An 18,503-nucleotide genomic window follows, 5' to 3' on the forward strand; every position below is an offset into this window, starting at 1 on the left:
ACAAGTTTAACCAAAGAGTTAATGTGATACCTCTTGTACAGTGGTTGCTCTGTCTGCAAAACACACAAAGATTGCATTCCCTCAATCCATTCAGTCTGGTTAATGCCTTACCTCATTTTGTGACTTTGTGCAATATATCAAACCATACACATGAGTAGGGGGAATGAGTGCAGCAATACACTAACCTGCAAGCAACCAATTAATCTTAGTGTTGAGATCCTTCACTCAACTAAGTAACTTCCTGACTTGATTATTATGTAAATGTGGCCAAAGGGTATCTTTGCAGTCTGTTCAGCTTCCAAGGATAATTTTGCATCCTCTCAAAACACAGCCTTTTTAGGCTGTCAATCAACATAGCCTAAAGCCAACTAGGGAATTACATGCATCCACAAAATTAAACAGATGTTTATTCTGCCTTTCCATCTTCTGACAATAACGTCTACTATAATGACACTGTAGAGTTGTCTCAGCAAGGGTGATTCCATCTACTGATACTCCCCCCTCTCCCCGTTTTTACAGCACTTGCTTGCTACTTGGAAATTTAGAGGAGCAAAGGCAGAATCAAAAAGAGGAGGCTGCATAAACCTTTCAGGCGCAATGGGAGAAAAGCCAACATTTCAAGCTCAAACAGCATTTCAGCTGCCTGAATTAATTTGCTCAAGCCAAGACATCCTTACCCATATGGTACATATTTAAACAGAAAACCTTCTAGCACCTTTGAAGCCTCTAAAGACATGTGTTATGGATGGCACATCACTTTCGACTTGGCCATTTTCTCCCGAGTTACACAACTTAATATCAACTAATGTAGGTAGCCCTCCGTGAGTTAATTTCCTCTGCAATTATAAGAGTGCTCTTGAAAAGAGAGGGAGGAGAAACTTCTAACAAGAAATTATAATTTGCCTTTAATGCTGTTTTCTATCTGAAAGAAAGATAGATTTAAAAGATCAGACTGGGGGTGGGGGGGAAACCCTACCTCTGTTACTTTATTATTCCTGAACTGAAGATGATTTTCACATGAAAAGATGCCGTATTTTTCGGAGTATAAGACGCTCTGGACTATAAGACCTACCTTTTTTGGGGAGGAAAACAAGAAAAAATAATCTGCCTCTGCCTCCCAGCCATTTGCCTCGTTGCAGCAAACAGCCTGCTTTAGTTTCATTTTCAGCACAGCCTCCCAGCAATTTGCCTCCTTGCAGCAAACAGCGGAGGCCCGCAAGGCAATGGCAATCCCTGCAGCCTGAAACAGCTGAGGGTCGGGAGGTCGATCCAACTGACAATCAGCTGCTTATGCTAATCAGGCTGTGCTGAAGCTCAAACAGACTGTTTGCTGCAAGGAGGTAAATTGCTGGGAAGCAGAGGCCGAAGGGTGGGGGCCGGCGGGTGGGTGGGAGGGGCTACATTCGGTGTATAAAACGCACCCAAATTTTCACCCTCTTTTAGGGGGGAAAAAGTACGTCTTATACTCCAAAAAATATGGTAAGCTGCACCGCGGTTGATCTCAAATAGCTAAGATGCAGTTAATACTTGACTAGGAAGCATGGGAACTCATAAGGCCATAACCTGAGCTGAGAAAAGTCCCATAAAATGGCAATGGTACATCAGTTCCACACTGTTGGCAGGAAAACTATATAAACACATTTGTGTCTTTACTAGGAACTGAGCTCACTTCTATGCTTAAAAAAAATAGGGGGGGGGGGTGTCGAGGGAATGCCAGTCCACCTTCCAGGTAAACACAGCAAAATAAATTGCTCCAATTTGTTCTACAAAGAAATGGCCTCTGCTCCATTACTCTCAGAGTTGATAATCTTCCTTAAAGGCTAAGGTAGGTATTGCTCAACCACATTTCTCAGGAGACAATTCCTGGGATTTTTCCTGTTTTCACACCTCACTTAGGAAAAAAAGAAAAGTTTACAGACTTTTCTCCAAATGGTTTGCGTGTCTTTTTAGAAAAAAAATTATGATACCATTTTGGTCACAGAAGGCTATAAGGTAAAGGTAAAGGTTCCCCTGCAGGTGCGTGCTAGTCGTTCCTGAGTCTAGGGGGTGGTGCTCATCTCCGTTTCAAAGCTGAAGAGCCAGCGCTGTCTGAAGATGTCTCCATGGTCATGCCAAAGGCACACAGAGCTGTTATCTTCCTACCAAATTGGTCCCTATTTTTCTACTTGCATTTTTTACGTGCTTTTGAACTGCTAGGTTGGCAGAAACTGGGACAAGTAACAGGAGCTCACTCCATTATGAGGCACTAAGGTTTCGAACCGCTGAACTGCCAACCTTCTGATCGACAAAATCAGCATCTTAGCCACTGAGCCACCACGTCCCATAGAGCTCTAGACACAATCAAACAAATCAAATCTAAACGTCTGTAGAGATTCTCAGTCATCCAGGTCATGGTTGTCCCAAAGGTGCTTTTTCAGGAGGTAACTGGATTTTGTTTTTTTCTTTTGAAGACATTTCACTTCTCATCCAAAAAGCTTCTTCAGATCTGACAGGAGGGTGGGGATAGTCCAGGGCTGCCCAACTCCCGGCCTATGAGCCGGATGCATCACATGCTGCCCACGCCTGGTTTAGCGAAGGGGGAAAAAATCCCAATACATCACATGACGCCTCAAACCACATGGTGACCCACTTCATAACCACAACGACTTATAGCCAAAATTCCAGGCTCCATTGTGGTCATAACACGAGGATTACATGCAGGCAAGAAGGGATAGGAAAGGAAAAAGAGGAAAGACAAAGAAAAAGAAGGAGAGATGGGAAGAGATCAAGGAAGGAAAAAGAAGGAAAGAGGGGAAGGAAGAAGAAAGGAGAATGAAGAGGGAAGGAAAAAGAAGAAAAGGAAGGAAGGAAGCAGATTATAATGAGAGTGAGGGAGGGTCTGAGGGAAGTCCTGCCTTAGCACTTGGTCACCACAGGTGCCCCTGACATGAGTGACATTGAGCTGGCCACGCCCCCTGGCCATGCCCCCAGCCCCCCTCGAGGCCATCACAACCCTGATGTGGCCCTCAAAGAAATTGAGTTTGACACCCCTGCCCTAGATTAACCCCTTCCCACATGAAAAGTGGGCCTTGGCTGGATTCTCCTCTAGATTTGCAGTGGAAATGAAAAAAAAAAAGTGTCAGCATCTGATGCAGAGTACCAAAAAAGGCCAAACACAGCTGCTCTCGCAGGAGACAAATGAGGTTGTTTTTTTTCCTTTTTCCCACTGCTGCTTATAGCTTGCTTTGCCTCCATCACCCACTTAATCCTGCCAATAGTAAGCATTGGTTTATAGAGGAGGCCAAGAGAATATTGCAAGAAGCAACAGACAGCAAACAAGGAATGGGATAAAGCTGCAACTTTTTTTTTTTTTCTCCTGTGGTCTTGCTAAAACTCAGGTCACAGAATGGAAATAAAAGAAACAAGTACAGGTTAATCCTCTCCTTACAACCACAACTGAGCCCAACATTTCAGTTGCTAAACGAGACAGTGAATTTTGCCTCATTTTACGAACTTTCTTGCCCCTATTGCTAAGTGAATCACTGCAGCCATTAAATTTGTAACATGCTTGTTCAGTGAATCTGGCTTCCCTATTAACGTTAAATTTCTATTTACGGACAGAAAATTCAGGGAAACTAGTAAAGATCTATTTCAAGCTATTTAGCTCTCATCAGCTAGCCATACCCTTCTGGGATTCGAGCCTGGGCTGCTTGCATATTAGGTAGATGTATTAACCCCTAAGCTACGGACTCTCCTTGCTTTGTTGGCTATACCAGGGGATAGTTTAAGATCAGGGCAACCTGGTCTACCCAAATATGGGAAGGAGCGTACTGCTTCCCTTTCACCTTTCAGCCCCAATCCAGGAGCCTTCGCAGGCAGTCACTTTCATGACAAACTATTTTTGTGTTGAATTTATATTTACTGACAAAGAATCCCAGAAGGGTATGGCTAGCTGATGAGAACTAAATAGCTTGAAATAGATCTATACTAGTCTCCCTTTATTTCTTTGTCAGTAAATATAAATATAGCACAAAATTGTTTGTTGTGAAAGCGACTGCCTGCGAAGGCTCCTGGATTGGGGCTGAAAGGCGAAAGGGAAGCAGTACGCTCCTTCCCATATTTGGGTAGACCAGGTTGCCCTGATAGAAGAAACACTTCTTCTCTATTAACGTTGCTGGTCAGAAGCAGAGGTGGTATTCAGCCGGTTCGGACCTATTCGGGTGAACTGGTAATAGCAACCTGCCTGGTAGTGGTGACCTGCAGGTGGGTCCGCCCACCTGCCTTAGTGCAATCCTGTCCTATATTGCTGTGTTTTTTACGCTGCAGGCATATGTGCACAGTGTGTGTGAGCGAATTGCCGTGTCATTTGACATCCCACGCATGTGTGGACAGCATGCACGAGCAAATTGCTGATTCAATTCAAGATTTCTCCAGCTGTGTAGAAATCTTTCACTTGAGTTTTACACAGGGGTGGGCTCCTTGGGGTTCGGCAGGATTCGGGCGATCCTCTAGCCAAGGATCGCTGGGGTTTGGCGAACTCCCAAATGCCACCCTTGCTGGCCACGTCCACCCCACTCCACCCCTCCCAGGAGTCTCCATGTGGCCCGTTCATCATTCCAGATAAGTGCAGGGGCTGCATGGAAGTTCTGGGAGGGGAAAAAACGGGCCTCCCAGAGGTTCCGGAAGTCTGGAAATGGGCCTGTTTCTGGCCTCCAGAGGGCCTCCAGACCCCGGGGGAAGCTGTTTTCGCACTCCCGGAGGCTTGAGGAAAGCGTCTGGAGCCTGGGGAGGGTGAAAAATGCTCCCCCCTGCCATGGTGCAGGTGGTCGACTAGGACACGCTCACCATGGCCACGCCCATCCAGCAACAGGGCACTGAACCAGTTGCTAAACGATCTGAAGCCCACCCCTGGTTTTACACACACACACACACACACACACACACACACACACACACACACACACAAATGTCATTCCTACACATGAGAAGTTGGGCAGAGTTTATTATTAAAAAAAATGATTCCCCCCCCCCATCTCATCTGAATACAGATCACAGAGAGCAAGATACTTTCCTTCGATCTAAGTGAAACTCTTCCTTTCCACCTTAGATTGTTGAAGTTTTCCCAAAGCAGCAAAAACTCGGCTGAGCTGAAAACCTGGAACGTTGCCAGAAAGCGAAGATCTGCAATAAAAACAGTGCTAGGAAAGGAAAACAGTGTTGGGATTCCCACGAGAAATCTGCTGCCTAACAGGTGAAGAATAAATAGGCTATTAGCAGAAAAGATACATCCACACAAGCAAGCCCAAGACAAACAAGGCATGAAAGGATGGGGTGTACTGGATCTCACAGCTCTCACAAATAATCTGCCACTTATCTGTTTCCGTAATGGGAGGGCATTCATAATTTCTTCCCATATAAGAATGAGTTCTAAGACAATTTACAAGTCCGTTTGCAACTGTACAACTTCAAATATATGGGAAGGAATATCGTGTTTGGTTTCTAAGCAGGGATCAGAAATCTGCCTTCCCCCATATATTTTATTACAATTAGCATCATAAGAACAGGCATTCTCTCTCTCTCTCTCTCTCTCATCATCATCATCTATCTATCTATATCATCATTATTATCTATCTATCTATCTATCTATCTATCTATCTATCTATCTATCTATCTATCTATCTACCTATCATCTTATCTATATCTATATCTATATCTATATATATATATATATATCATCTATCTATCATCATCTGTCTGTCTATCTATCATCCTATCTATCTATATTAATCATCTATCTATCTTCATCATCATTATTATCTATCCATCTATCATCGTCTATCTATCTATATCATTGTCTATCTATCTATATCATCATCTATGTCTTCTCAAGTTTTCGCGGGTGTGTGTATGTAAAAAGTTAAAATCTCGAGTGTTTTCCCGCATCATTAAAAGTCTGTTAGTTAAAATGCTTAAAATCTTAAAATCCTGGCTAACATCCCAGGTCAAAATCCTCTAAAATCCTAACAAAACACTTTGTAAGGTCTTTTAAAACTCTGGCTAAAATCCTAACCAACACTTTAAAGGTTTTTTGGCAACGTTTCGACAAGCTCTCTAACTTGTCATCATCGGGCTCCTAATTTCAGTTTAGAAGCTGTGGGTATGCTGCGAGGTCAGAGTTGTCGCTTTTCTCTGTTCGCTGCTGCTGACGTATGCTGGTTAGCTTGCAACTCTGTGTCCTGATTGGAGGGCAGCCGTTTTTTCTCCTACTTCATTATCATAGCTGCAGCCTGACTGCGTGTTAAAGGCCCAGCTTTCTCTGGTTCTCTATTACTAACTGTCAACTGCAAAGAGGGAAGGATTCTGGTAGGCATCACAACACCACTGGTTGCCTGAGGCTGAAAACTCCAACTCCAGGAAAACTCCAGGATTTTGAGCTGGGATTTTAGCCAGGATTTTAAGATTTTAAGCATTTTAACTAACAGACCTTTAATGACGCGGGAAAACACCCAAGATTTTAACTTTTTACATCATTATCTATCTATCTATCTATCTATCTATCTATCTATCTATCTATCTTATCATCTATCATCTATCTTCATTATCATTATTATCTATCCATCTATCATCGTCTGTCTATCTATATCATCATCTATCTATCATCTATCTATCTATCTATCTATCTATCTATCATCATCATCATCTATCTATATTATCATCTATCATCTAATCTATCTTTATCATCATTATTATCTATTCATCTATCATCGTCTGTCTATCTATCTATATCATCATCTATCATCTATCTATTTATCTATCTATCGATCAACATCTATCTATCATCTATCTATCTATCGTCATTATTATATTTATCTATATCATCTATCATTATTATATCTATCTATCATCTATCATCATCTATCTATCTATCTATCTATCTATCTATCTATCTATCATTATTATATCTATCTATATCATCTATCATTATTATATCTATCTATCTATCTATCTATCTATCTATCTATCTATCTATCTATCTTCTATCTATTAAATTTATATTGCCACCTACTCGCACAGGGCGACTTAAGGTGACTTACAGAACATAAAACACAATATAAAAGAAACAAAAATCATTTAAAAAAATCAGAAAATAGTGAAATAATAACCCCCCACCCTCCTGACAACACACATTCATACCAGCCATTTAATGGGCTCCATCCCACTCTGGGTTCCCCAGGCCTGCTGGCAGAGCCATATCTTCACGGCCTCCCAAAAGAGAGTGGGGGGCCACTCTAATTTCTGAAGGGATGATGTTCCAGAGGGAGGGAACCACCATGGAGAAGGTCCTTCTTCTGGGTCCCACCAGATGTATCTCCTTACGAGACGGGCCCTGCAACATTCCTTGCTTTCATGTTCTAGTGGGTTGGGTAGATGTGACCGGCAAAAGACCATCCCTCTGATAACCTGCTCCCAAGCCATGAAGTGCTTTAAAGGTGACAATCAGAATTGAATTGCACCCAGAAGGAAATCGGCAACCAATGCCAGTCACTCTCCAATCATTCTCTCCCAGTCCAACAGATCTGAGAGGATTGTCGTTGTGGGGAAAATAGGAGGAGGAAGGTCCATTGAACATGTTCAACACCTTGAGTTATTGTAAAAACAATAAAGGCAGGATATAAATAAGTATATGAGTCATAATGTAGTATGGCTAGGACAACTGACCTAGTACTAATGGATAAACAATATTAAGGTCCTACACGTGGTTTTATTTAGAATATTCTTGCGTCGGTAAAACTGCAATTTGGCAGTTCAAATCTCAGGAGGCTCAAGGTTGGCTCAGCCTTCCATCCTTCCGAGATGGATAAAATGAGGACCCAGATTGTTGGGGGCAAGATGCTGACTCTGTAAACCGCTTAGTGAGGGCTGTAAAGCACTGTGAAGCGGAATATAAGTCTAAGTGCTATTGTTATCATGCTTTAACAGCATTTCTCAAGCTTGACAACTCTAAGATGTATAGACTTCAACTCCAAGAATTCTGGGAGCTGAAGTTCATACATCTTAGAGTTGTCAGGCTTGAGAAACACTGCAGTATAATTTCCACTCTGTCTGATTATTTATTTATTAAACACATTTATATGGCCACCTAACTCATAGGCGGTAAACTTTGAGCAGTTTACATTAAAATTCCAAAAAGTAAAAATCCATAACGCACACATACATTGTGCCTGCGGCTACAGGCACAATAACACTCACTGCTTGATTGTCTCTGTGTCAACCTGGAGTCTCCAGACTTGCCTTTGCAATATAGTGAGCCAAAGGTCTTATTTTGCTCATGGCTGTTTAGCAAAATAGCACTAGCAATAGCACTATATTGACTGTTTCCTAATATGAAGGAAACAGTCCTTTGATTGCTTATTTGTTCCCTATGACTATCATTAAGTGTTGTACCTTATGATTCTTGATGAACGTATCTTTTCTTTTATGTACACTGAGAGCATATGCACCAAGACAAATTCCTTGTGTGTCCAATCATACTTGGCCAATAAAATTCTATTCTATTCTAGCAATAGCACTTAGAATTCTTCTTCTTCTTCTTCTTCTTCTTCTTCTTCTTCTTCTTCTTCTTCTTCTTCTTCTTCTTCTTCTTCTTCTTCTTCTTCTCCTTCTTCTTCTCCTTCTCCTTCTCCTTCTCCTTCCATATCCATCATCGGACGTTGGCAATCATGTTGGTAATCCTATTTTTGTCAACAGCCGCATGAAAAAGTGCTGCTGAGTTTTGTCCAAACCAGTCCCTTAGGTTTTGAAGTCACGACATTCTTCTTCTGCCTGGACCTTGTTTGCCTTCAACCTTTCCTTGGAGGATTAAGTGAAGGATGCCGTATTTTTCTGGGTGTCACATCACATGTCCAAAATATTCTAACTTTCGCTTTTTAATGGCTTTGATGATTTCCCTTGGCTTTCCCTGGCAGCTTATCACCTCCTCATTTGTGATTTTGTTAACCCAGTTTATATGTAACATCCATCTGTAAATCCACATTTCAAATGCTTCTAGTTTCTTCAAGTGGTTTTCTGTCAGAGACCAACTCTCTACTCCGTAGAGCAGGATAGAAAAGATATAACATCTGACAAGCCTGATTTTCAGTCTTAGGCTTATGTCGTGACTGCAGAAGACCTTTTTCATTTTGAAGAATTAGATTTATATACCGCTTTACAGTGCTTTACAGCCCTCTCTAAGCGGTTTACAGAGACAGCATATTGCCCTCTCCAACAATCTGGGCCCTCATTTTACCCACCTCGGAAGGATGGAAGGCTGAGTCAACCTTGAGCCTGGTGAGATTTGAACTGCCAAATCGCAGGCAACCGGTAGTTAACAGAAGTAGCCTGCAGTACTGCACTCTAACCAGCGGTGGATTCTAAATTTTTTTACTACCGGTTCTATGGGCGTGGCTTATTTAGTGGGCGTGGCTTGATGGTCATGTGACAATTCTTTCGGATTTAGCAGAGTACTGGTCTACCAGGCTTTTAACTGCTTGCAGAGCTCTACCGGTCTACCCATTCATTTTTGCAGGCACCGGTCTACTCATTTGTTTTTGGAAGCACCTGTCTACCTTTTACCACTGATCAGCTGTAGGGAGGCCCTTTGAAGCCCCGCGGCAAGAGTTTAAACAGTTTTTTTCCTTATAGCCCATCAGCTGGGACTCAGGAGGCAGCAATAGATTGGGGGTGGGGCCAAATAAAAGGTAAGAATAACAGGGGGGGTGGGCGAGGGGGGTCAGGGGGGCCAGACCCAGTTCGGTGATGTCATATCGTCACCGCTACCGGCTCGGCGGAACCGGGAGGAACCCACCACTGACTCTAACCACTGCAACACCATGGCTAATGCTTTCTTTGCTGGGTGCCCAATATATAGTGTTAACAAAATTATGCTGTATTTTCAGATGAGCTGTTTTAGATGAGCTAGGTTTTGGCCACATAATGGACAGGTAGTCTTCGACTTACAAAAGTTAGCAACCCTTCGAAGCAGTGAAAAAAGTGACTTATGACCATTTTTTCATATTTATGACTGTGACAGTGTCCCCATGATCATGTGATCGAAATTCAGACACTGGGCAACTGGTTCATACTTATGATGGTTGCATACTTATGATGGAGGGGCGGGTTCGGGGGTCACGTGATCCCCTTTTGCAACCTTCTGACAAGCAAAGTCAATGGGGAAGCCGGATTCACTTAACAACCGCATTGCTGACTTAACAACTGCAGTGATACAACTTAACAACTTTAGCAAGAAAGATTGTAAAATGTGGCAAAATTTACTTAACAACTGTCTGGCTTAGCAAGAGAAATTTTGGACTTGGTTATGGACTAAGGGGACATGGTGACTCAGTGGCTAAGACACTGAGCTTGTCAATCAGAAAGGTCGACAGTTTGGCGGTTCGAATCCCTAGCAGTGCATGACAGAGTGCGCTCCCGTTATTTGCCCCAGCTTCTGCCAGCCTAGCAGTTCGAAAGCACGTAAAAAATGGAAGTAGAAAAATAGAGGCTACCTTTGGTGGGAAGGTAGCAGCGTTCTGTGTGCCTTTGGCATTTAGTCGTGCCGGCCACATGACCACGGAGACGTCTTAGGACAGCGCTGGCTCTTCGGCTTTGAAACGGAGATGAGCACCGCCCCCTAGAGTTGGGAATGACTAGCACATATGTGTGAGGGGAACATTTATCTTTTGCCTTTTATGGACTACCTGTACATATGTGTCTCTGAATTTATGTCTCTAAGGGCCACTGGAGGCATGTTCTGGGGATGGAGTTGTTTTTTTTCCCCCCAGAATTGCACTAATTTGGAATAATGTGGGAGATGATTCAGCCATTTTAAATATCAGCTTTGGAGGCTTAAACTGTAATGCTCCGATCCATTCTGTCTTTGCAAGCATCCCTTCCCCCAAATCTTAATGCACTGAAGAAATTGGCTTTTTGTAAATTAAATTTGGACAAAGTGGTCCCAGATTGTCAAGGAATTGGAAAGTGGAGGCTGGGGTCAGACCATGAGCTATTCTTTGATTGCAGCAATAAGGCAGGGCTGAAGAGAGCAGCCAATATTCCAAAGGGAATACTGGAAAAATAAAAAAAATATTGGAAAAAGGGAATAATAAAAATCCAATGTGGGTACGTAGGTGGTGTGTAAAGGATTGTGCATGTCATGGAAAAAGTGAGTATAGCAACTCCGTGACTCTCAAATAATTTTAACAAAGCATTCCACTTCAAAAATGTCAATGGAAAGGTGGCAATTCTATGCAGATACACATTTTTAAGTAGACATTATTCCAGAACACACAAAAGCTAATCAAAATTGAACTTAGTCATGGAGTTAATTATGCTTCAAATAGACCCAGGGAAATCAAGGGCTCTTACATTAATGATAGCTATGTCCCCTTGATACCAAGGAAGCGTCTCTAAGTATGATCAATATTATTATTGTGATATCAAAATCCCTGATTGTAGTTATCCTTCCTTCCTTCCTTCCTTCCTTCCTTCCTTCCTTCCTTCCTTCCTTCCTTCCCTTTCCTTCTTTTTTCTTTCTTCTTTCTTTCTTTCTTCCTTCCTACCTTCCTCTCTCTCTCTTCTCTGTCTCTCTCTCTCTCTCCTTCCTTCCTCCTCCCTTTCTTTCTTTCTTTCCTTCCTTCCTTCTTTCTTTTTTTCCTTGTTTCTTTCCTTCTCTTTCTTCCTTCCTTCCTTTCTTCTCTCTCCCTTTTCTCTGTCTCTGTCTGTCTCTGTCTCTTTCCTTCCTTCCTTCCTTCTACTCCCTCCTTCCCTTTCTTTCTTTCCTTCCTTCCTTCCTTCCTCTTTCCTTCCTTGCTTCCTTCCTTGCTTCCTTTCTTCACTCTCTCTCTCTCTTCTTGTTCTCTCTCTCTCCTTCCTCCCTCCATCCATCCATCCATCCATCCATCCATCCATCCATCCATCCCCTTTCTATCCTATATATTTTGGAACTGATAGCTTTTGAATCAGAAGCAGGCTTCTTTGGTTTCATAAATTATATGCAAGCATGGTACTAAGGAAGTATTTGCTGTTCCAATAAAAGGACCTGGATGTTCAGGATGTTACCAAATTCACCTTTGTTTTTGACTTCAGTAAATCCTGAAAATTCTGTGCAACTGATATATAGATAAGGTGAATTCAGTCCCCATGAATATTCTCTCCAGTTTTCCTTCACTGCAGTGGGTTTAATTCTTGACTTTGCCCTCTTGTATATCTGATTTCCAGAAAAATGAAGTAGTAGTAGTAGTAGTAGTAGTAATGATGATGATGATGATGATTGGAGCCCTTGGAGCAATACCCAAAGGGCTACCCCGCTATTTAGAAATTCTAAATTTGCCGGACTTGAACATTTTGATTCTACAAAACACCACCTTACTCGGAACAGCTTACATCCTCCAACGATACCTTAACAGTTCCTAGGTCCTTGGTTAGGACTCGAGCTGCTGAGCTATTAACCAGCCTCAAAGGCTGTGAATCTCACTAAAGATTAAATGATCATCATCATCATCATCATCATCATCATCATCATCATCATCCAGTGCAGGTGGTCCCAGTGGTACTCGGCACACTGGGTGCCTAAAGACCTAGGCAAGCACTTAAAAACAATTGGCACTGACAAGATCGCCACTGGTCAGCTGCAGAAGGCCACTTTACTGGGATCTGCTCGCATAATCCGCCAATACATCACGGAGTCCTAAACGCTTGGGAAGTGTTCGACTAGTGATTTGGGATACGAAATCCAGCATGGTCATCTCGTTTGCTGTGAATACTCTCATTTTTGTGTATATAACAACAACAACAACAATAAAAATCCTAAACATAGTTTAAACCTCAGTAACTAATATTAGATTCCAATAAAAGGAAATATAAAATCACAAAACCACATCTCTCTTATTTTGGCCATTTTATGTGGGGGAATTCACTGGAGAAAACAATTATGTTTGGAAGAATTAGTGGTAAAAGGAAACCAGGCTGCCAAAAAAAAAAAAAAAACCCAATGGATGGACACCATCAAAAATGATACCAGCCAGAGCATAGAAAAACTCAAGAGAAGTAGTGCAAAATCAGAAGATGTGGAGAGACTGGTCCATAGAATTGCCAAGAGTCAGATACAACTCATTGGATAACATCATCCTCAGAAGGGAATATATGTAGCTCAGGGATTAACTATGAAGTCCTTGGTACTCTCTGAGCTTGGTTGTTTGCTTAAAGACATTTCATTACCCAACTAGATAACAGCATTAGTGTTAATGGATGTGGGACTTCCTCCCTGTTTATATATATTAGCTTGGCCTGTCTGTGTTTCTGGGGTTTTTCTTCTTGGTAGTTCCCTGATTAGGGTATTGTTTTCTACCTGGATTTGTCTGGTGTTAAACCTATCTTATCTGGGTGTTGTTTGCTGGAGATAATGTGTTCTGGACTTTTTGTTTGTTTATTTATTTATTTTATTAAATTTTTATACCACCCTTCTCCTACTGGACTCAGGGCGGTGCACAGCCTAGAATAAAAAAATCCCAATACAAAACTTTAAATTTTAAAAGAATTAAACAAATTTTGGCCCAAAATTTAAAACCTCCCGACTAAAATTCATTTACAATTAAAAATATCTAAGGGGTGGGGGATTGCGCCAGCCCAGCTTGATGAAATAGAAAAGTTTTAAGGGCACGGCGAAAAGCATGGAGATCTGGTATCCTACGTATCTCCGGGGGCAGGTCATTCCAGAGGGCAGGAACTGCCACAGAGAAGGCCCTCCCCATGAGGATCGCCAGCCGACATTGCCTGGCTGACGGCACCCTGAGGAGTCCCTCTCTGTGGGAGCAAACTGGCTGGTGGGAGGCTATCATCGGCAGAAGGCGGTTGCTTTCTTAGCATTTTTACTGTCTCTTTTCAATGGTGTATAAATGTGAACTACTGATGACTGGTTTATCTCTATGGGATATCTCTTTAAGCAGAGTTGGGTTTAAGCAGGTTCTGACCAATTCTGGAGAACCAGTAGTGGAAAAATTGAGTAGTTCAGAGAACCAGTAAATACCACCTCTGACTGGCCCCGCCCCCATCTATTGTCTGCCTTCTGAGTCCCAGTTGATCGGGAGGAAATGGGGATTTTGCAGGAACCTTCCCCTGGATTGGGGAGAGAATGGAGATTTTACAGTATCCTTCCCTGCCACTCCCACCAAGCCACGCCCACCAAGCCATGCCACGCCCACCAAGCCACACCCACAGAACCGGTAGTAAAAAATTTTGAAACCTACCACTGTCTTTAAGCCAACTCAGAAAGCTCAGGCTGCCCAAGGGGCTGCTGATACAGTTCTACAGAGGAATTATTCAGTCTGTCATATGTACCTCTATAAGTGTCTGGTTTGGCACTGCAACCAATCAAGGCAAACACAAACTTCAACGGATAATTAGAAATTCATGGGAAAAAAATTGCTACCACTCTACCTTCCATTGAGGTCCTGTATACTGCACAAGTCAAAAAGAGGGCTGTGAAAATATCTACAGACTCCTCGCATTCTGGACATTTCCACTGCTACCCTCAAAATGATACTACAGGGCACTGCACATCAGAACAAGTAGACAAAACAAGGACAGTTTTTTCCCCCATACCATCACTCTGCTAAACAACTAATTCCTACAACACTGTCAACTATCTAAAAAGACAGTATAATCATCATTATTCTCATCATTCCTATTACCTATCTCCTTATCTTATGATTATAACTTTGTTGCTTATTGCTATTGTTGTATGTACATTGAGATGCACCAGAAACAAATTCCTTGTGTGTCTAATCACACTTGGCCAATAAATAATTCTATCTATCTTCTGTCTATCTCTTTACGTCTATTGCAGTTGATTTATCTCTATGATTTAACTCTATGTGTCTCTTGATTCATTATCTCTATGTGTCTATTGAACAGCTTTTTCTCATAAAGGAATTCAAGCTCCCATGTGCATATGTAATTAATTTTGGATAGCGCCTTGAGTCATCTAACTTTTTTTTTTTAAAAAAATCATTTCTAAAAAGTAGATTCCCAAAACTATTCAACAGGGATGTTGAATTTCATGTCACCATACCCTAAGCTTGAGTCCTTCATATCTAGAGGTGGGATTCACTTACCTTCCCTACCGGTTCGCAAATGTGAGCACATGTTCCATCTTCCATGCATGCTCGGCCTTCCGCACATAGTCTTTGCTAGTGTGCATGCCTTCTGAGCGTGTGCACGCCCTCCAAAATGTGACGAAATAGGACGACATTACGTCTGGGCAGGTGGATGGGGCCTACCGGAATCGCCGCTACCGATTTGCCCGAACCGGACAGAACCGGCTGAATCCCACCACTGTTCATATCTTAGTTTTTAAGTTTGTAAGACTTAACTAATTATTTGAAAGAATAAATAAAAACAGAACCCTATGTTCCTCCCTACCAACAGTTTAGTCAATCCTTACCATCCAATTCTTCCACTGAGATGTTGGCCAACTGTTCACTGTCGCTTCCTGCTGAGAGGGACCGGTTCAGATAGTTTCCCTTGTACAGCAGCCCAGCCGTGACATGATGGAATGGCATCTTCTCCCTAATGGTAGAAAGACAGGAAAGGATTCTCACATTCTCATTCATCTCTAGAACCCAAAGCACGGCATATTAGAAATAACAAGTGATGCCAAGTATTAAAATACTTGATATTACACATTATAACAGCCGCCCGTACAGTTTATGCCCAAAATTGGAAAAAAGAAAATATACCAACAGATGAAGAATTGATAAAAAAAATGTTGAAATGTGCCGAAATGGATAAATTAACAAAATAACTTAAAGAAAAGGAGGATACGGAATATTATATAATTTGGCATAAATGGTATAAGTGGCTGGAGGATAGGAAAAATGAAGAAGAAAAATAGGGGGGGAAGATAGAAAGACTAGAAAGTAAAGAAAGAATTTATTAAAGTATAAAAATCAGAAAATTGGTATGAATGATGAGAAATATGCTGTAATTAAAAATGAAAGGGACTGGAAGGATTTATATTCCTTGCAGACAGCTGGTCATTTGCATCCTTTTAGAGGGTCATTGAAGCACTTGGAGGTTGATCTGTGTCCTCGGGGTCACCTGTAGTCTGCATTTTTTTCCCCTCTGGAAATCCGTTCCTACTCCCACACCATCCAAAGGGTGTTCATCCCAAATTGTGTAGCTAAAATTCTGTAGAGATTCTCAGTCATCCAGGTCATGGGTTTTTTTTTTTTTTGGTTTTTTTTAAAATTTTGATTTATATGCCGGCCTTCTCCGGAGACTCAGGGCGGCTTACAGTGCGTTAAGCAATAGCCTTCATACTTTTGTATATTTTATACAAAGTCAGCTTATTGCCCCCACAAACTGGGTCCTCATTTCACCTACCTTAGAAAGGATGGAAGGCTGAGTCAACCTTGAGCCTTGGCGAGATTCGAACCCTGCAGTAATTGCAGGCAGCTGGTCTTAAGCAGCTTAATAACAGGGTGCCTTAAACCCTTGTACTACCAAGGCTTTGGTTGTCCCAAAGGTGCTTTTTCTGGAGGCAGAACGGACTACAGGAAAAAATTGCAGACTACAGGAACCAGGAGCACTAGTCAGGTTGAAGCAGGGGTGAAATGCTCCCGGTTCAGACCGGATCGCCCGATCTGGTAGCGATGGCGGCAGGTGGTTCGGAGAACCAGTAGCAAAAATCCCTGGCCACCCGCCCCCCCCATGTCCAGTTGAGCCGCGCGATCATCAGAGGCTTTTTAAAAATTATTTTTAAAAGCATTTTTTCTACAACCTCTTCGGCCAAAAAAGTGTTTCTAAAGGGGAAAAAAAAAGCCTCTGACGATCAGGCAACTCAGCTGGGATCGTCAGAGGCTTTTAAAAGCATTTTTTTACAACCTCTTCGGCCGAAGAGGTTATAGAAAAATGGTTTTAAAAGTTAAAAAAAAAAAGTTGGCCACACCCACTCAGTCACATTAACCCCCCCCACCAAGCCACGCCCACAGAACCGGTAGTAACAAATTTTACATTTCACCACTGGATTGAGGACTATCTGTACTTCACAATGTGCCATATTCCTGCACTGATTCACCTGATGAACTTTAGCAAGGAACAAAAAATACATTAAAGGCATTACTTCACAAGCCATCTCCAGCAATCAACTCTTCCAAATGCTTCCCCAATGGTGCCACACGCAGCCAGAAAATAAATACTGTCTTTTGAAAAATACTTCACATTTTGAGAAAAAGTACGCAATCAATTTGAAAGAAGGATTTTTTCCCCCCAGAAAATACATCAAAAACGAATCAGATGCAGCCATAAGTGTCCAATGATATCAAAATGATGAGAAATTCATTGTAATGTCATTGCATAAATAATTAAGTAATCTCCATCAACTGCACGCTGTCTGATACCGAATACAAAATTTTCATCATTTGCCTGACAGCATTGTGACTCACAATGTCATTTACTTCTCTCCTGCAGCCAGCAGATATCTATAAGTTAATAGAATAATAGAATAACAGAGTTGGAAGGGATCTTGGAGGTCTTCTCATCCAACCCCCTGTTCAAGCAGGAATCCCTATATCATTTCAGACAAATGGATACAAGTCATTCCACTGATTAATTTCCAGACTGCCAGGAAATTTCTCCCTAGTTCCAGGTTGCTTCTCTTCTTGATTAGTTTCCATCCATTCTTTCTTGTCCTACCTTCAGGAGCTTTGGAGAATAGCTTGACTCCTTTTCTTTGTGGCAGCCCCTGAGATATTGGAACACTGCTATCATGTCTCCCCTAGTCCTTCTTTTCATTAAACTAGACATACCCAGTTCCTGCAACTGTTCTTTATATGTTTTCCTAAGTAACCAATGCAAGTTGACCCATTAGTTGTCACGTGAAATCAGCTAAGAGCTAAGAGCAGCTGCTGCTAAGTCAACACAGTTCTAGGCTGCATAAACAGAGAGATAGAATCAAGATCACATGAAGTGCTAATACCACTTTATAATGCCTTGGTAAGGCCACACTTGGAATACTGTATTCAGCTTTGGTCACCACGATGTAAAAATGATGTGGAGACTCTAGAAAGAGTGCAGAGAAGAGCAACGAAGATGATTAGGGGACCAGAGGATAACACATATAAAGAACGGTTGCAGGAATTGGGTATGTCTAGTCTGATGAAAAGGACTAGGGGAGTCAGGATAGCAGCGTTCCAATATCTCAGGGGCTGCCACAAAGAAGAGGGAGTCAAGCTATTTTCCAAAGCACCTGAGGGCAGGACAAGAAGGAATGGGTGGAAACTAATCAAGGAGAGAAGCAACTTAGGAGAAATTTCCTGACAGTTAGAACATTTAATCAGTGGAACAACTTGCCTCCAGAAGTTGTGAATGCTCCAACACTGGAAGTTTTTAAGAAGAGGTTGGATAACCATTTGTCTGAAGTGGTGTAGGGTTTCCTGCCTAAGCAGGGGCTTGGACTAGAAGACCTCCAAGGTCCCTTCCAACTCTGTTAT

At 42.0% G+C, this 18,503-nt stretch overlaps 1 protein-coding gene across 8 annotated transcripts in view; it reads right to left on the minus strand.

The window, feature by feature from the left end:
• Positions 1-18,503, minus strand: part of CALN1 (calneuron 1) — a 423,249-nt gene that overhangs the window by 169,530 nt on the left and 235,216 nt on the right. For all 8 annotated transcript variants that reach the window (XM_034420798.2, XM_034420802.3, XM_087889567.1 and 5 more), the window contains one exon: positions 15,455-15,579. In XM_034420798.2, coding sequence (XP_034276689.1) covers positions 15,455-15,579 — 125 coding nt within the window. The remainder of the gene's footprint in view (positions 1-15,454; positions 15,580-18,503) is intronic.

Source organism: Pantherophis guttatus, chromosome 1 (genome assembly GCF_059756535.1).
Source record: "Pantherophis guttatus breed Tessera chromosome 1, ASM5975653v1, whole genome shotgun sequence".
Taxonomy (NCBI): domain Eukaryota; kingdom Metazoa; phylum Chordata; class Lepidosauria; order Squamata; family Colubridae; genus Pantherophis; species Pantherophis guttatus.